Source organism: Amphiprion ocellaris, chromosome 23, assembly GCF_022539595.1.
Source record: "Amphiprion ocellaris isolate individual 3 ecotype Okinawa chromosome 23, ASM2253959v1, whole genome shotgun sequence".
NCBI lineage: Eukaryota > Metazoa > Chordata > Actinopteri > Pomacentridae > Amphiprion > Amphiprion ocellaris.
Window position 1 is genome coordinate 8,742,949 of NC_072788.1, and position 19,777 is coordinate 8,762,725.

Sequence of the window (19,777 nt, forward strand, 5' to 3'; positions counted from 1 at the left end):
TTTTGTTTTTTCATTCAAACTATGACTGCTGCCTATTGAGTTGTAGATATTTACTATCATAAAGACATACTTAAAATGTGAAACTGATTTTCCAAGTACTTTAATTACTTTTCAGCAGTCACTGTTTTTACAAACGAAGTAAGTAAGTCATCACTCAGAATTTATTCTAAAACAATATGACCATCAGCTGGCAGAGATTTGAAACTTGCCTTATCATGTCAGTTTTTGTTCATCATGAACGCTATGAGGTGTTGTCAGTTTTTCTAAATCTACATTAAGATGACTGTGAAGCATAAAGAAAGACAACAGCTCCCCACTACACGTAGAGCAATGTTCAATATATCTCAATAAAAACAGTAAATTACACAACACAATGATGTACAATGCCCAAGTCTTGAATCTCTGCTCTCAGATCCCAAACTCGTTTAAGCACCTTGTCCAGGCTGATCCATCTGACAGCTGTCTGGTAACCAAGGTCACCATGTTCACTATCATCTCCTCCAAAAAGACAACAAACTGTCTGTAATTCAATGCTCTTGCCCTGATGAAGTTAACTACTTTAGCTACAACATCAGTCACGTGGTTGATGTTTAGCACTAACTTACACAGCACCTCCTGATGTATAATACAATGCAAAAATATCAGTTTCTGTTCTGGGTTTATTTCAGTTATTTTATCTTGCATGCGTTTCAAAAGTCCAACATTTTTCCCTGTCAAATTTGGACAGCAATCAGTTGTAACACCAACCAAACTCTCCCATTTTAGTCCCAGCTTGTTCATGCATGTATTTACCTCAGTGAACAAATCACTCACCGTCGTGGTTCCCTTCATTGGCTGCACAGCTGCCAGCTCCTCCATCATCTCAAAGGTTTCTGTTAGTCCACGTACAAAGATGAGTAACTGGGCTGTGTCACGGACATCACAGCTCTCGTCCAGAGCCAAGGACAAAACGTCAAAATCATTCACTTTGTTGTGCAGCTGAAGCTCCAGATTTTCAGCAATGCTCTCCGCCCGCCTCGTTATGGTTCGCCTCTAAGGGCCACATTAACGAACGCTCCTTTCTTCTCCGGGCATATAAACGCTGCAGAGTCCACCAGACATTCTTTTATAAACTCTCCATCAGGGAATGGCTTACTGTTTTTGGCGATTTTGTAGGATATTAGAAAACTCGTCTTGACTGCTGCATTCTTTGATGTGAGCTTTGGTAAAACAAAATCCTTGCTTCCTTAGCAGTTTAGCTAGCAAACCTTCAGACATTCTCGCCGCTCTGCATCAGTCAAATGTTTGTACTCCTCCGCCATGTTTGGTCTCGTAATGTCGATTCAGATTATAATCCTTGAGCACCGCGATCTGTTCTCCACAAACTAGACACACAGCTTTACCTCTGACTTCAGTGAAGAAATACTTGGAAGTCCATGCTTTGTTAAAAACTCTGCATTGGGAATCAATCTTTCTTTTTTTGCTGTTAGCAGACATCTTCCGGGCTGAAGCTGACCAACAAACCAATCAGCACATAAACCTTATGCTAAGTACGGAAAGCACGCACGAAAAAACGTTAATTTAGCAGACCTTTCAAAATAAAACCAGTGCAGGCGTATTGCTTGCATGTACTGTGATGATATATATTTGCATTGACTTTTAATATTTTCCAATGACCTCATACGGGCCAGTCAGGGTCGTCCGGCGGGCCAGATGTGGCCCGCGGGCCGTAGGATGCCCAGGTCTGCTCTACATGCATTCTCTAAATTGTAATAATAGGACCACTACAACCTTTTCCTATTAAGTGATCATTACATCACCTAACAGATAAAGGGTAGTCTGACTCAATTGAGTTGCAGTGTGCTTTATCTTTGTAATTTCTCTGAAGAGAGTGTGATGGGAAATGACAGATACTTAAAATACTGCTAGTGGCATGTTAAAAAAAAAAAAAAAAAAAGCCATAACAAGAAACTGGGGGAAAACAGGACCACCAACAAAAGACGAATGGTTGAAAATTACTGAGGAAATCTATATAATGGAAAATCTAACTCACAAACTGAGACTACAGGAAGCACAAGTGGACAAAAAATGGACTAAGTGGACAGAATACATGACTCGAAATGGCAATGTTGGAGGGGAACAAGGGGAAAATTACAATTAATGAAGGTTGATGTAGATGCTGTTACTGCCCAGGCATTGTTCAGTTCTTTTGTTTGTTTTTCTTGGTTTGTGTAATTGTATAAAAATAAACACAATCTTGAGTGGAAAAAAAATGACTGAATAAAACTAGCAAAGCTGCCGTAATGCATGATTCAGATCTCCAGCAAAACTTTGACATTTTCAGACCGGGAGGTTGCTAATCGGGATATCATAGCAGTTCCCTGTAGTGAAAGGGATTTTTTTTTTTTTTTTCGAAAAATGATAAGAGAAAGGCAGTGAAAGTGGAGGAGAAACTATATAAATAAATCAATAAAACATAGATGTAAATACATAATTGACCTACACTGGCTAATGTGGTGTAATGCACATTAAGGTTCGGTAGAGATACGGAAAACAAGGAACTAAGCTTCAGATGCAGCCAGTTTTGAGGCTGAAAACATTTCAAGGAAAGGACAATAGATCAGCTCAAACTTATTCAGAATCTAATTTATTTGAATATGAATACCTATATATTTTCTATAATCACAATTAATAGTTTTGTAAAATAATATATTGGCAACTTCTCATAGGCATTCTAGACACAAATTGGTAACATGTTTATAGTGTATGAATTTAATTCACAAAACATATCTGTTCCAGTTGTTGAGGTCAGAATTAAACAAAAATACACCTTGAAAACACATTTAAAAAAAAAAATACAGCAAATGAACCAAGTGCACAAAATGCACAGATCCAAACAGAGAGTCCTGGGGGAGGCCAGGCAGTAAGGCGATGTGAATAAGAAACAGCCTCTCGGAGATGTTCACACCTCCGGTTTCCTGCAGCTTTTGATTCAAATCAAATTAACTCAAGCCTTCCTGTTATTCCTTCATTAACAACATGAGATGTGGGCATGTTGTTAATTGAAAATATGCTGCGCAGCTACGCACTGCAGCTGCAATAATCTTGGCAGAGGTAACTAAAGTACTGACAAATACTCGAGTCCGGTAATCTCAGGTTTGTGATTAATGAGTGAAACCCATCCAACAGTTAAAAAATGTCACAAAACATCATATTTTCACTACTTTTGGAACAATAAGGATGGCTTTACCCACGATGCTTATTGCTTTCAAAACCTATAAGAAGAAATTGTGAATGTTCATTTTTTATCACCACTTTTTTTTTAGTGCCGATCAACCCCACCGCCACGCATAAATAAAAAAAAAAATAAATCACACAAACATCCAAAAACCTGAATATCAAGTTATCGGCAAACACTCATGCAAATGCAATCTATACAAACCACACACAGCAAATCAAATAACTTCAAGTGAGGACTTCCTTTCACAAGTACCACTGATGCAGTAAAAGAGACTGTGTGCTAATGTGAAATTCAGTGCATAATATTAAACCGCTACCTTCAGAAGTTTGGTGAAACATGCATTTACAGGATACTTGGTGTCTATTGCAATGTTTCCCCTGGTCTTTGGCTTGTATGGAGACCATACAACGAGGATGATGATGAACCGTGAGAGTAAAAAGAAGACCTAGACAGGCACTATTTGGATATTGTAACATTTCTCACACACGCGATAAGCTTTGTTTACAGGGTTAACTAAGAGATTGCCAAGTATTATAGACAATGACAACCACACAATGCTAATATTATTATCATCCCCTTAAGTATCCTGGTAAGGAATTCAATAAAATCTCTAAACAGTTTCACAAAGTTACAGCAAAACCACAGTAAATAAATTTGCAGTGTTGTGTCAAGGGTTAACTAGCTTCATGTCACCACAAGCAGACTAACCTGCTCGTTTCTGTATTACTCAAAGATATGCAATTATAAAGTCACTTGTTCAGACATAAATAAGACAGCTAAAATGATACGTATAAATTACAAATGATGTTGTCAAGAGTATAAAATAAAGACATATATTCAAGTTATTTGTGCCAATATAGTGCACTGTAAGTGCTATGGTTGATACAGAAGATTTCAGCTAAACAGAGTGGTTTAAAGGAATAGCTCAACATTGTGGGAAATGCATTTTTTTACATTTTTTGTTGTGGAGTAAATTGAGAAAAGTTGAGAAAATTGACACCATTCTCATGTTGAGTAATTATGAAGCTACTACCAGTGGCCTACTAGCTTAGCTTAGCGTTTAGACTATAAAAGTGGGAACAAGTTAGGTTGCTTGCTTTAAAGGTGAGAAAATGTTCTTACCAAAAGCGAACTTCTTTTTAAAAATCTCATTTGCTTAGTCCACTCAAAAAGCAGAGTGTAAAAAAGGATAAAATAGTTGCAGTTTTATAGGTTGTGTTTGTTCTTCACGTGATTTAAGTCCTATGCTAAGCTAAGCTAACCAGCAGCACAATCACCTAAGAAATTAGTTATTGCACGTCCTAAAATCTTGATCGGCAAAGAAGTGCTGGTGTACCTCACAAACCAGCAAACTTCAAGATAAAAACACGGATATAAAAGAACAGATCGACATCATGGGAAATAAGCTGAGAAAACTGATACCGTTCTCAATTTGTCTGTTCAGTAAATGTGAAGCTACAGTTAGCAAACGATTACCGTAGCTTAGTATTAAGATTCTAAAATAGGAAACAAACTATCTTGGCTCTTTTCAAATTTATGAACTCATCTCACCAAAAAGCTTACTACTAATTATATCTCAGTCATTGAATATTTACAAAAATTGTGTAAATTAAATATGTTGCGGTTATATAGGTGCTAAGATTCCGATGCTAAGCTAAGCTAACCAGCTCCTAGTTGTAGTTTCATATTAGTGTACAGAGCGGCATCGATTTTCTTATCGAATTACCAGCAAAAAGAGGATTTAGTGTACTTCCCACAACAGTGAACTACTTCTTTAAGATTTAAACAGACTGATTTAAGTTATCTTTGAAGACATTATGTGACACTCACCCCCTTCAGTAAGAATTTAACATCAAGTATGATCAGGTTACGACATTAACTAGCTGTGGAATGTAAAACTCTGAGAAAATGTGATTATACAGCAGGTTTAACTATGATATATACAGCCTAAGACTGATTGTATGAGCTTGTTTCTAATTTTGAACACATTTTTACCAAGTTTTAACTAAGTGGTTTCTCATCTTCATAATTAGCTGGTCTTGTGTCGCACAATTATCACATATCAGTATTCAACTTTGTTCTGTGGCCATGCTTCACAAAACAACACTTGGTACATAAAACGCTTGTGGAACAATGCAAGAAAACATTCAAGAATCATCAAATTAATTAAAGGAGTGCAGATCCCTTCACAAGAAAGTGGAACTAATCAAGAAACATAAAGCAAAAACACTGCTCATGTGTCACCGATTAAAAAAAGAACAATGCTAAAAGAAACAAGGCACAAACCTGATCCAAAAAAAATGCCTTCCTAATAGACACACTGAAGTTACCCAAGTTCTGTCTGTGGTTGATTAAAGGTCAGTAGTAAAGGCTCTTTATTAAGTAACCTGAGAGGGGTCCCTTTTGCCAGCAGCTTTCAGGTGAAGACTCCCATCCTTCCGATGCAATTAGCCATTAAAAGTGGTTTCCAATTGCTAAAAGTAGCAGTCACAGTGGGTAAAAAAAAAAAAAAAAAGAGATTCCCGTCGCTCCCAAAGGTGTTTCTTGACCCTGTTTACTGCCAGTCTGGGCCTTGAAAAAACAAAACAAAAAAGCTTCTTGCATCCACTGCTGCCCTGCTCTCATTGCACAAAGGAGGACGTTGAAGGCAAGCAGATGGATTCTTAAGTGTGTGTACAGTGTTTCATCATGGTGGCTCCTACCATCTGTGCAGGTAGGAGACGCTGGACCAGCTTACACATGAGTGCGGAAGTGGTAGCCGGCTTGGAGCGGCTGTCTGCTTCGGAGAGGGAGAAGCCACAGGAGTTTCCAGCGAGTACCGCAAACTTCAGCCAGCGCCCACTGCCAGGATTTCTTAACGCCATATCTGATAGGAAAAACATCGATGATTAGTACATTAGTCCAGCATATCTACCGATTCCTTCAATGCAGCTGCTAACAATTACTGCAGACTCACATTTCATTTGTGAACTGAGCCATTTTCTCAATGGTGGTCATATCCTGTAAGGGGAAAAATGGAAAACACTATTCAACATGAGTGGATACTTGGGCAAAATTGGTTCCTAATGCAGATTCTGAACCTTGATGAAAACGTAAGCAGCCAGAAACAGTAGTAATATTAGTAAGTATGCACATTTCAAACATTACAAGCCTGCCAAAACTCTTAATGAACGCTTGTAAAGGACTGACCCTAGACTTCCTCTCTTGTTTCTGGTCTATTGATCACTACATTACAGACATTGATTGGTTTATTTCTGTATCTTGTGTCATGTTGTTCTGTCTGAAGCTCAGTGTGTTGCCTCCTTGTTTGTCCCTCGTCTGTTTTAAGAAGACAGAACATGCCTTCAACAGGACATAGAAGCTAAATATCACTGTAGTTAAAGCCTATTTGGTTTATTTTATACATCCTTTAAAGTTATAATCAACAATCCAATCAAGAGAGCACATAATCACATAATGACAGCAGGAAATGAATGTGGAGATGTTGGTTTAAACAAGACAATAAGTCTCTGGTCATTATCCGGTACTCACAGAGAGGATGCCCGTCATTTGGGTGTAAAACAAGCTGGACATGCCACCGAACATGACCACACCCATGAGCGCCGACACTCTCAGCAGAGCCAGTTCATGACGTGTTGTAAATTTCTCCTGGAAGGATAAAACACAACAGGAAGCTGTTTTCTTATTACAGTAAATTTCCACGTGTTGACAGTTTCATAGTAAATATTAACTTTTAGCACATAGTACTGTTTGGCTGACTTACAGGATGCAAAAAAAGAGCATTCCTTACAGTAAATACTAAATAGTGGTTCAAACTGCTACACATGCAAGTCTGTAAAGTAGCTCTAAAAGCACTTTATTTATATACCTGGTCTAGTTCTGTCAGCGGCTGGAAGTAATAGTACTGGCAGAAGTCCAGCACCAGTGTGAATAAACTGAGGACCTGAGCATAGAAACACAGCTGCAGGAAGAGCCAGTGGTTGTCTTCTCCAACGCAGTTATTAATCCTGCAGGGAAACGAACTGGAGTTAGTGTATGGTAGTGTATAATTTTTGTTTATGTGGACATCAGAGTGAAGCGCATGAAACTGGCTTCGTGTGGCTTCATAGTAAGATCACATTACCTGCTGCCACTGCTACTGGATACAAGCATGTCATCTACTGTGTCAACTCAGATGTGGGGTTGCTTAACTTTGAGGCTTTTGATATTTTTCCTATCAATGTTTTCAACTGATAAGCTCTGAAATCTTATCATGAGTGTGCCGGTGTGCTTACCAAGGACAGTGGTGGTCCATCCTGCGCACACAGTGGCCACAGCGACTGCAGTGGTGTGACCTTTTCGGCCTCATTAAGTTGCACTTATTGCACAACTCCCAATGCTCTCTCTCTGTGACACAAAGACAACAGTCACTATGTTAATTATCGATAGAAATGGTGACACAATAATGCCCTCTATAGTCGTAAATGAAAGTTTATATGCACTTGGAAGGACGTGTATATCATGGCAGTCTTGAGTTTCCAATGACTCCTAACACTCTTGATTTTCTATGATGGAATAAAAGGTGACACAGTTGTCTTTGTCACAACAAAACAATCATCTACTTTGGTTCTTTATGAGATTACAGGTCTATTGGAAAATATGACAAAACCTGTTTTGTGTAAAATATACATACAGCAATTCTAATGTTTAGTAAAAATGTCCATTGGCATGTTCACCTTAATTAGATATGGTTGGTAGCCGTGTACAAGCTTCTGGTTGTGTCTCTGAACACTCCTCTTGATAAAATTGATGCAGATCAACTAAATGTGTTGACTTTCTGACACAGATTTGTTTTTGTTCAGCATAGTCCACTGATTCTTGATGGGGTTTAAGTTAGCATTTTGGGAAGACCAGTTTGAAATGTTAATTCCAGCTAGATTTCACCATTTCTTTACCACTTTTGATGTGCATTTGGAGTCATTGTCTTGTTGGAACACCCAACTGCATCCAACACCCAACCATGATTTCAGGTTTTCCTGATAATTTTTCCATTTACTTTGTGTAAAACAACAGTTCCATTGGCAGCAAAACAGCCCCAGACCATGATACCACCACCACCATGCTTGGCAGTAGGTTTGGTATTGTTTGGGTGAAGGCCTCATCTTCTCTCCTCTAAACATATTTCTGATCATTGTGGCCAAATAGCTCACTTTTTGTTTCACTTGATCACAGAACATTCCTCCAGAAGGCCGTTTTTTTTGTTCTTGTGATCAGCAGAGTGGTTCAGTTGAGCCTTAAGGTGCCGCTTTCAGAGCAAGTACTGCCTTCTTTCATGGCATGGTCTTCTTTTTAGCTTAGAGGAGTCAGCAGCTGTATTGAGTTGTAATCACTCACAAGAAGTTAAGGGGCCATGACACGAAGAAAATTTGGTTAACACAGCTTTCGACATTACCAAAAGATTTTGTCATATTTGCAGAAGACTTGTAATAAATCTATGAAACAACTAAAATGCATGATGAGTTTCTGCGGTAACACATATGTCACATGGAAACGCAACACTGCCATGATATACATGGAATTTACAAGTGAATGTAAACTTTGCTCATGACTGTATAAATGAGAGAATGATGGATCAGGCATTCTGCAGTTTTTCAATTATTAGTATGACTATTTTTTAACTGATTCCCCATTATTGCATTGGTAACACATCACATGCAATAGCATATCAACAGTGAAGGATAAAGTTCATGTCAAACAGAAATACACAAAGATATTTCAACTGTCCAAGTTTAAACTCATCTATTTGGACAGATACTTCTATTTTGACTATGTTCAATAAGCTATAGCTCTAAAGATTTATGGACACAACATGCACAATCTGTTGGTCAACAACCAATTTTAGAGTTAAAATATGTGGTAAAACTGTGACAAAAACAATACCAGAGTGAGGTATGTGGGGGTCCACCGGAAGACGTCCAGGATCTGCTGTAGAAGCTCTGAACAGGGCCAATACGCAGAGTGCCGATGCTATGTAATAACCTTGAGAAACACACACATTTTAGAGATTTAATTTTGAACCTTTAGCGTGTCGAGACAGAAGTTGCTACGCTGGAAACAAAGACACTCACAAACAACTATGGCCCATGGGATGTGTCCTTCATTGTAGTGTGGAAGTAGAACCAGCTTGGGAATAAAGAAAGTGTTGTAGAGCCAGATCCCGAACACCATGCTGATGCACAGCCAGCCCATAGGGTCCACCACAAAGTGCAGACGAAGCTTCATGACTGCTGCTGCCACTCCAGGGAAAACCCTACAGTGCACCGACCACATGCAAACATCCAATCAGCAAACACATGGCAGCACTGAAGTTCTTATACGCACCCTGGTTGCTGCAAGTAGCAAATTTTAAACAGTATTCCACTGAAATGACTCAGCAGATTTCCCTTTTTTCCTTCTTTTATTTGCAAGTTTATAAATGTAGTTGGACAGTTCCATTTGTTCTATCAGTTTAACTTGTTGAATTTTTTTAGTTTTAGCTAGTAGCCATCAGATATTAGGCATTAGGTAAAAAAAAGTTGAAATATTTTAAATACAAGAAGAAAAAAAAAACTTTAAAAATATTGCTAGACCCCCTTAAATGTTATATTTTCACCTACATTCTACATTAAATACAAATAAAGTTACCAACTGCTGTCATAATTGTTTAGGTTCACATCAGGACGTATGGAATAAACATTTTAACATTTACTTTATTGGAATATTTTACTATTTTATGACCATATATATTTAAACTAATACCTAATTATATTAAACTTCTCAATCAGCTCCAAATCATTCAGTTCTTCCACCAGGATCATCATCAGCACCAAGAAATACTACAAGGTTCTACTGCTCATTTTCAAATCCCTCCATCACCTGGCTACACCATATAGTTCAGATCTTTCTCCGTCTCTACAGCTCTTCTTCCTCTGCTGTGTTGCTATCTGTCCCAAGTTTTAGACTCACCACCACGACTGCCAGCGACTTCAGCTGCTCTGCATCACGACTTTGGAACTAACTACTGGACTCAGTTCAAATCACAACTTAAAACAAATTTTATTTTAGAGCAGCATACCTATCATAACTCAGATATCCATTCTGATTGCATTACTGCTGCTTACTTCTTGTCTTATTACACCTGACGTCTTATAAGGCGTAGCTGAGTGCTTTGAAAGGTGTAAAACATGTAATAGAGAGAAACAGCTAATTAAGTTTGCTTAATAATCTTGACAAACATATTATACATAGCTGCAGCATAAGCAACAGTGTGCAGTTATTTGAAATTATGTGTTTCGAAAGAATAACCACACTTGGCTACACAACGGGAAGTTTAAATTGCATTGCAAAAGAAGCAGTAAAAGTGCTGTGTAATGTATCTGTACATTTATGCAAGATGTATAAAGCATATGCAGTGTGAATACATACAGTATGAAGCAGTGTTAAGTTAATAGTACATGGATAGAAAAAGCTGCAGGTGATATGAGTGTGCTGGATAAATAACAATATAAAAATAGATAAATGGAAATATAATGATAAGAACGAATGCTAGCATGAACAGCAGACATGATAATGTACTAATGAGTGACCATTAGCATATAAGCAGGCTTGTGGGAGCCATTACTGAGAAGATGAGGATGTATTATGTCATGTTTTCTGAAATAAAACCACATTACAGGCCTAACTACTGTGTTATAGAGCAGGTGTCCAATATTTAAACCTTCACACACTTTACAATGCGCGCGCGCGTGTGTTTTAAAATTAGCATTAAATACTAACGTGAAACAGTCTAAATTAGCATGAACAGCTAATGTTATCCCTTGCATTTGAACGCTCCATCATTCATAGTGCTGGTAACACTGACAGCCGGGATGGGCTGGGCTCCACAGCCGGACTGCGTTAGCTAACACCACAGGCCTTATTTTATTCATTTAAATGCATATATACGTGTATAAGTACAACACAATTCAGCGTGGGGAGCGTCAGTCCTGATTTTAGAGGCTAAAATGTAAAGATACTCACTACTTCGCGTGTCGCTGTCCGATTCAGCGCACGTACCAGTGGAGCTACTTCCTCATCCGTCCGACACCTGCAACACAAACAACACGATCCGGATCATCTGTGTGTAAAAATAAAACCACCTATACGGAAATGTACCGGAAGTATGGAAGCCCGTTTCCGCCACTTAAAAAAAAAAAAAAAAAAAAAAAGTCACATGCTGTCTCATAATTATGAGATCGTAAGTCATAATTATGACTTTGTATCTCATAATTATGAGATACAAAGTCATAACTATGAGATACAAAGTCATAATTTTGACTTTCTATCTCACAATTATGACTTTCTAGCTCATAATTATGACTTTGTATCTCATAATTATGACATAGTAAGTCATAAATATGAGATAGTAAGTCAAAATTATGAGTTTGCATCTCATAATTATGAGTTAGAAAGTCATAATTATGAGATAGTAAGTCAAAATTATGAGTTTGTATCTCATAATTATGTGAGAGAAAGTCATAATTGTGAGATAGTAAGTCATAATTATGAGATAGAAAGTCAAAATTATGAAATAGTAAGTCAAAATTATGACTTTGTATAAGATAGCATGTGACTTCTTTTTTTTTTCAAGTGGCGGAAACGGGCTTCCATACCGAAGTCTGCTGAAATAAATCAAAAATAATCCTTATAAAAACATGCATATTTAAGTCTTGATAAAAGACAGTGAAAGACATAACATTTAATTAAAAAGCTGAAAAAAGGAGAGCCTAAATGAGACAGCTAATACCATATATTATTATTAAATATGCTAATTTACCTGATTAATAAAAGATCCTACAATATTAGATAATCTAACAAATTGCCTGACTAATTTGACACCCTACAAAATTACATAAGGCACAACTTTACCTATCAAATTTAAATACTGAGTTTAAGATCCTACCCAATTATAGAAAACACAAATTTACCTGACTAATTTAAATATTAGCGTTAATAGTCTATAATATCATATAGTCTAGCAAATTGCCTGACAACTTGAAGAAATAAAGTTACCATCCTACAAAAGCAGACAAAAAATAAATTTACCAGACAAATTTAGATATTAGGGATAAGACCCAATAATATATATATATTTTTAAAAATAAATGTAAATTTATCATGCTAATTTAAATATAAAGGGTAAGGTCCTGTAAAAATGATAGAAAACATAAATTTACCTAACTAAATTTTTAAAAATTTAATTTATTTAAACTCCAAAGAGTAAAATACAAACATACCAGACTATTCTAAATATTTTGGACATAAAATACATAAAAATCTAATTTACCCAACTAATTTAAACATTACTATTATTAAGAACCTACAAGTAAAATATATAGTCGAACAAAGTACTGGACTGAAGTTAAGGCTATTATTATTATTGTTATTATTGTCAATATTATTATTACTATTATTATTGCTGTTGTTTTTGTTATTGTTATTATTATTCTTTCATTAATTGAAGATTTCAGGTGCTATGTAAACATTAACAATCATCCTGAGAAAAGATCTGAAAGAAGAAATGACTGCATCTAGTGGTCAGGAGGTGAAATATACATATTATTTACCTTGTTTATTCATTTTAAAGGATATTTTATGGGAGATGATGGGCGGTGCGAGTCTGATTTGATATTTGACTGTATTTTTGCAAATGGCAAAGATTATTATTTTTGTTTGTTTTGTTTTTATTTTATTTTAACATTGAAACCTCAGTCTGTTGTTGAATCAATGTTATTTACGGCAGCTTGATGCATCTGCTGTGGACAGGTGGGTGGATGGTGGATGTTTGCAGCGCAGTGCAGCACCCGGTAAGACGGGAAAAACTGGTTGCTGCCGCTCTCTGGGCAAACACTGCTAATACCATAGGCAATATTCACAAATATTTAAACGAATTTAAAATTCATTCATAAACATTCTATATTAATGATATCGCTTTTAAAATATATTTTTGCATTTTTAAAAAAAATTAAATTAAATTAACTCCTAACTCAAACTTGGAAGTTGACGTTTCTTGCGTGCAATGACGTAGGCTAACTTCCTTAGCATTAACGGCTGGTGTTTGTTGACAGCAACGCCGCCTAGCTTAACTCTACTGTAGGAGTTGCATTGTTTTGTTTGGCTAAAATGGCATCGTCTAACTCATATAAACTCAGGTGTTCCATCCCGGGCCACGAAATGGATGTCAGGGGGCTTGCGACCGCCGTTTTCCCCGAAGGAGCTTTCGTGTCTGTGTCCAGAGACCGAACCGGCAGAGTCTGGGTACCAAACTCAAGGTAGTTAGCATTAGCCTGCTGCTCACTAACTAGCTATGCTGATTTGTTTCAAATATCAAGTGACTTTGTGACCATGGAAGGTGTCAGGTCAAGATATTACCAAGCCAAATAATGATTCGGTGAAGTCATTTACTAATTGTTTCTTCTGTACATGTATGAAAATAAACGTGAGTTGCTAAGTTAGCTCGGAAGCGTCTTGCTAACGGTACTCAAATTAGCTTTGTCATTCATTCTTCTGCAGCTCACAGTGTACACAGAGCGGATGTTCAAATATTTGCTTAAGTCTTTGCTTGTTTTCTGTCACTCAATTCACTGATCTTTCTTTAAAATTTCAGCCACACAGCTGTAAATGTGGTCCCACACTAGTCATTGTTAACATGCCTTTTCTCTCCTCTCCTTCCCCTCCCTTTAACAGTCCAGACAGAGGCTTCACAGAGATGCACTGTATGTCTGGCCACTCAAATTTTGTATCCTGTGTATGCATCATTGCACCCAGTGAAACATATCCTCGGGGACTTATTGCCACAGGTGGGAATGATAACAACATTTGTGTTTTTACACTGGACCAACCACAGCCCCTATTCACTCTTAAGGGTCACAAAAATACAGGTGAGTTGTGCTTTTCTGTACACAGAAGGTTTTTAGAAATGAACATAATGAATATTGATTTGCTCTGCTGTTCATCTGAACAGATTTCTAAACCTTTAATCTCCACAGTTTGCACTCTGTCGTCTGGAAAATTTGGCACACTTTTAAGTGGCTCCTGGGATACCACAGCCAAAGTCTGGCTCAATGAAAAGTGCATGATGACTTTGCAGGTATGCTGAAGACACTGTGGTGCTCTATCTTACACTGGTCTTCTCATAAGAGAGTTTTTTTTTTTTTAAAGCAAATGACAGTTTGCCTTCTTTGCTTGTGACTATGGCTGACATTTGCACTTTTACAGTGACTTTATTTATGCAGCTGTATCAAGCAAAAATATATTTAGGGTGTGTGACAAAGAATGTTGTGTTCTTATTAATTTTACTACAGGGCCACTCTGCAGCAGTGTGGGCAGTGATCATCTTACCTGAACAGGGTCTTATGCTTTCTGGATCAGCAGATAAGACCATAAAGCTTTGGAAGGCTGGTCGATGTGAGAAGACGTTTACAGGTGAGTGTCTGCAGATGGGTCACATTATTTTTTGTGTTCGGTTTTTCATTTGTATGCACAAATATGGCTGGCTGTTGACAGGTATCACCGATTAAAGGTGTTCAGGAAAAAGCTTTAAATGAGTAACTGTTTGAAAATTGCTTCTGTTTGCATATTCGGTTATTGTGAACCAGTCATCTTCAATTCAACACTTAGTCATTCATTGGTAACCTGGCATAATGTGGTGAAAATCTATTTATCCATTATGATACCAAACATTTCAGGGATTCTCCAGGGGCTGTATGTTAACAAGCTATGGATACACTATCTTTATTTGCTTCCATTTTAGGTCATGAGGACTGTGTCAGAGGACTAGCAGTGATCAGCAACACCGAGTTCTTCTCTTGCAGCAATGACACGAGTATCAGAAGGTGGCTGGTGACAGGCGAATGTGTACAAGTCTATTACAGTCACACCAACTTCATCTACAGCTTAGCTGTCTTCCCCAATGGTCAAGGTTTGTTTGTTACATTATTATAACGGCATATAAAATAGTTAAACGGAAAGCTGGTAATGTGTGTGGAACCAGTCACCGGTGCCTAGTCATTATTGAATCAGCATCTATTTGTTTTCTGTAAGATGGTAGCTGGCTTTAACTGACATCATCTTTCTGCTTAGATTTTGTAAGCACAGGAGAGGACAGGACTCTGAGGATATGGAGGAATGGAGAATGCTCTCAGACCATCCGGCTGCCTGCCCAGTCTGTCTGGTGCTGCTGTATTCTGCCTAATGGTGACATAGCTGTTGGAGCCAGGTAATAGAGCTGCATTTGGTATCATAATGTGCACTCAGTCTGTAGTGATGGCCTTGATCATGTCATGCTATAAATATTTAAACGGCTTTTTCTAATGCTGTTCACTGTTTTCATTTCTGTTATCCCTCGACATTTACATGATACAATGAAAATTCTCAGACGACAGCGAGTGAGATCTGTGTCTAACCACAATGCTTCTCCTCTGCCCACAGTGACGGCATTATCCGTGTGTTTACGGAATCCGAGGACCGCATGGCTAGTGTAGAGGACCTGCAGGCCTTTGAGGATGAGCTCTCCAAAGCCACTATCGACCCCAAGACAGGCGACCTCGGAGACATCAAAGTGGAGGATCTTCCTGGAAGGGAACATCTTAATGAGCCTGGTAATAAAAGAGGATGACATTTATTTTACTATGTGAAATCAATTCTTCTGTTTTATGTGCATCATAATAGATTTGGTTGCTTAATTTCTTTAGGGAATCGCGACGGACAGACGCGGTTGATCAAAGATGGACAGAAGGTGGAGGCGTATCAGTGGAGTGTCAGCGATGGGCGCTGGATGAAAATTGGAGATGTGGTCGGAGGCTCGAACCAACAGACCTCCAAGAGTGTGATGTACGAAGGAAAGGTGAGACCACAAGCTTCGCGACTATTAAAGGAACGCCGCATAGGAGCAGCTACTAATGAGTCCCGATCTTCCCTCAGGAATACGACTACGTCTTCACCATCGATGTGAATGAAGGAGGACCGTCCATGAAGCTGCCTTACAATGTGTCAGAAGACCCCTGGCTGACAGCGCACAACTTTCTGCAGAAGAATGACCTCAGCCCCATGTTCCTCGATCAGGTTGCCAATTTTATCATTGAGAACACAAAAGGACACGTGGTGGGACCCGCCCAGCCTGCTGGTGGTGATCCGTTCACCGGTGAGGCCAAAAGATAGATGCTTGCGATGGTTTCTTTAACTTTCAGAAACATACAGTGTCTTCGGGTTTTTTGAAAGGTGTTTTTTGTCTTGATGTGACAGGAGGAGCTCGGTACATCCCTGGCTCCGCTGATGACAGGCCAGGCTTTGGAGCTGATCCCTTCACAGGTAAAATATTTTTGCTGAAAGGTTTTTGACAGTCTTAACATCACCTGTGAATTCAGTGCCACAGCTGTTTTGTTTTTTTTTTGTTTTTTTCTCCTCACAGGCTCCGGTCGTTACATCCCAGGGTCGGGTCCAAACCCAGGTGCCTCCGTTGGTGTGGCAGATCCCTTCACAGGTGAGATACTGACTGGAGGAACCATTGCACCAAGAAAAAAATGATGAAACCAACATTCATGCACCACTGACACAATGAGGTCTTATGGGTTGTATCTGGAGTCACAACCAGGGATTGATATGTGACCGCTGATAGAGTTCACATAGTTCTCCTATAAGAAAATAGTACGAGGCAGTTGGGTTCTGTTTTTAACCCATTTCTTACTCATCCATTCCTGCAGGAGGAGGTGCGTACTCTTCAGCAGCCCTGAGACGGACAACAACCAATATCTACTTCCCCAAGACGGATGGTGTGACCTTTGAGCAAGCAAATGCCTCACAGATCATCGGTAAGCATTCGTTCAAGTCTTCGCTGGCTAATTTTTAATGAAATGTGCATGATTCAAATTACTATATATTTTTATATTATTTTAACAGACAGCAACATTATCATTTAAAATTTTGACCAATTCAAGAAGTTTAATTCATAACAAACCACCAAACTGTCAGTGTGGATTCCTCTTAGTGAGAAGCATCAAGATTTCAACTAGACATTTATTTTGGAGGATTTTTTTCCCCAATTCTTCTGTGTTGCATGAAATCAATTTTGCGTCAAAACCAAATGACATAACAGCGTGAACAACTTTTACATTAAAATATGAGATTCTGGAGTCTGAGAAGTATCATAAAATCACATTTTCAGATCTTTAAAAGTCTTCTTCTCAATCCCAGTTTTGTCACATTAAAAATATTTTTTGGGATTTATTCATTCTTTTTTAAATTTTTTGGTCTTCTCACTACTTTGAAGTGGGTGGTCCTCCAATTGATAATTGATAATAGAATAAAAGTCAACCAGTGATATTTTCTAATTTTCTTTACATATGTATAATATGTAAAGATGAAACTTCTCCTAACGTCTTTTTTTTTTTTTTTTTTAAATATTTCAACTCAAACATCAATGGCTTATGTAGAAATAACAGATAGCTAATCACACTATTTCAGACTTGTAACTTTAAAAATTCGTGAGATATTGTTGGTCAAACATAGCCCCTTATTTGAATGTATAGAGGAAAACACAGGCAATAAAAAAGAACTAAACTAAAAATATTTCTCCAAATATTTGATATGAATCATAAATTTGACAGAAACTTTTCTAAATATAAATTTTAATGCTCCAAAAATATCTGGAAAATTGGAGATGGTTGAGCAGAAAAGTCTATGGTTTGGCTTTGGATGACTTATAAAAAAAAATATTTAAAAAAACACATGCAGAAGAACCAAACTAACATTTTGAGTTTTAAAGTCTTATGGAAGATCTTAGACTGTGATATTGCCTCATAATTATTGATTCCTTTTCATTAGGAAGTGTGTTCCAGAATGTTTTCTCACCTGCTTCACTGCTGTGTCTGGGCCAATCATTTGTTCTTTCCTCGGCAGCCAAATTGAAGGAGCTGAACGGAGGTGCACCTCAGGAGCACAGGCTCTCCGAAGAAATTCTGGAAAATCTTGAGAGTCTGCTGTTGTCGGTGTCTGGACCCAACTCCTCTGAGCCTCCACTGACCATCCAACAGATCAACCTGCTGTGGAAGGCCTCTCACTGGCCCGATGGTATAATAACAACAACCCATTCCACTTTATTATATGTTTTTTGTTTTACAGTTCACTTGTTTAACTAAAAAAAGAACTTGATTTAAGGCTGTTGTGTTCATGCTGTACACTAATGAATCTCCCAAATCCTTCCTCGTGTCTTGTAGACATTGTGTTTCCTGTGCTGGACATTATGAGGCTGGCAGTGCGCCACCCGCAGGTTAACGAGACCCTCTGTGGCGAGGCGGAGGGAGTCCAACTGTGCAACCACCTGCTGAGCCTCATGAGGCCTGAGGGGCGTCCTGCCAACCAGATGCTGGCGCTGCGGACTCTGTGTAACTGCTTTAGCGGCAGGCATGGCCGAGCTCTCCTTATGGCTCAGCGCGAAACGGTGCTATCGCGTGCTGCCGACCTGGCCACCGTCTGCAATAAGAACATCCACGTCGCTCTGGCCACTCTGGTGCTGAACTACGCCGGCTGCCTGCACAGCCAGCCCGACCTCGAGGCCAAGGCCCAGTGTCTGTCGGTGGCCAGTCGAGCTCTGGAGACGGTACAAGACAGGGAGGCTGTATTTAGGCTGCTGGTGGCCTTGGGAACCACTGTGGCCTCAGACCAGACAGCCAAGGACCTGGCTCGCTCCCTGGGGGTCAACTCTCAGATTTCCAAGTACTCGTCGGTGTCCGATCCGGCAAAGGTGGGCGAGTGTTGTCAGCTGATTTTAAAAGAACTACAATGATGTGAATGATTTGGAGAAAAAAAGCGCCCATCTTTCTTTTACTCTGTTCTGCTTAATCAGTTGTGGTGGACACTTACATAATTGTATGTTCTGCAATAAAAAAGGACAAATGAGAACACCATATGCTTAGTCTGGATTTTTATTACTAGAACATCTTTTTTAAAGCTCCTTGACCAACATGTTGGGTGAATTTGTGGTTGTTCTGTAACGAGAAACTGTCCAGTAGTACCTATTCCTAACTAAATGTAGGCAGACGTTACATATTTCAACTCCCTACACTCTAGAGTTTACCATTGCAACATTTTTGTCAAAAAATTACAATATTAAGACATTTCAATTTCAAAAAACATGGCTTTCTCCCACAGATCTCTGCCTCCCTTTTGGACCAGTTTCAACAATTTTCTAACTTCATATTTAAACTGTAGCATTTTTCCTTATTTCAAGATGTTTAGTGATAGAAAACCTGTTTTTTTAAAAAACAATTATTTTCAGTACTTTCAGCAAAATCGTTTCATTTATTCACAGAACAGTTCCTATCAATGAGTCATGAATAAATTCAAATATTTATAATAATAAATATAGGTTATGGGATAAAGGTTAAAATGTAACCAAATACACACCCACCAACCACTTTATTAAAAAAATATCTGACGGGGCGTACGTATAGCTCAACGCGTTGAGCAGGCGACCCATGTACAGAGGCTGGTCCCCGACACAGT

General features: G+C 38.4%; 2 protein-coding genes across 2 annotated transcripts; one reads left to right on the top strand and one right to left on the bottom strand.

The window, feature by feature from the left end:
* Positions 1-2,599: 2,599 nt before the first annotated feature.
* zdhhc21 (zinc finger DHHC-type palmitoyltransferase 21) lies at positions 2,600-11,396 on the bottom strand. The gene is made up of 8 exons (XM_023268732.3): positions 11,258-11,396; positions 9,328-9,509; positions 9,140-9,238; positions 7,495-7,606; positions 7,089-7,227; positions 6,752-6,868; positions 6,177-6,220; positions 2,600-6,086 (listed from the first exon to the last, which is right to left on the bottom strand). Exons 2-8 carry the CDS (start codon positions 9,479-9,481, stop codon positions 5,954-5,956), a joined length of 798 nt encoding a protein of 265 aa, XP_023124500.1. The 5' UTR covers positions 9,482-9,509; positions 11,258-11,396; the 3' UTR covers positions 2,600-5,953.
* A 1,915-nt stretch (positions 11,397-13,311) lies between these two features.
* On the top strand, positions 13,312-19,179 carry plaa (phospholipase A2-activating protein). The gene is made up of 14 exons (XM_023268731.3): positions 13,312-13,548; positions 13,964-14,157; positions 14,266-14,366; positions 14,581-14,701; positions 15,030-15,197; positions 15,359-15,494; positions 15,707-15,876; positions 15,970-16,121; positions 16,199-16,418; positions 16,520-16,585; positions 16,686-16,757; positions 16,978-17,085; positions 18,173-18,343; positions 18,490-19,179. The coding sequence occupies exons 1-14, from the start codon at positions 13,400-13,402 to the stop codon at positions 19,056-19,058; spliced, it is 2,397 nt and encodes a 798-aa protein (XP_023124499.2). The 5' UTR covers positions 13,312-13,399; the 3' UTR covers positions 19,059-19,179.
* The last annotated feature ends 598 nt before the right edge of the window (positions 19,180-19,777 follow it).

What these genes read in the sequence shown, in the direction of transcription:
- zdhhc21 (XM_023268732.3), bottom strand. Translation starts at nt 9,481, where the DNA reads ATGAAGCTTCGTCTGCACTTTGTGGTGGACCCTATGGGCTGGCTGTGC. An exon ending in CCCCCACATACCTCACTCTG is followed by an intron (nt 7,607 to 9,139) that starts GTATTGTTTTTG and finishes TTTGTGTCACAG; the next exon opens with AGAGAGAGCATTGGGAGTTG. An exon ending in ATGGACCACCACTGTCCTTG is followed by an intron (nt 7,228 to 7,494) that starts GTAAGCACACCG and finishes GTTTCCCTGCAG; the next exon opens with GATTAATAACTGCGTTGGAG.
- plaa (XM_023268731.3), top strand. Translation starts at nt 13,400, where the DNA reads ATGGCATCGTCTAACTCATATAAACTCAGGTGTTCCATCCCGGGCCAC. An exon ending in GGAACATCTTAATGAGCCTG is followed by an intron (nt 15,877 to 15,969) that starts GTAATAAAAGAG and finishes TAATTTCTTTAG; the next exon opens with GGAATCGCGACGGACAGACG. An exon ending in GTGTGATGTACGAAGGAAAG is followed by an intron (nt 16,122 to 16,198) that starts GTGAGACCACAA and finishes ATCTTCCCTCAG; the next exon opens with GAATACGACTACGTCTTCAC.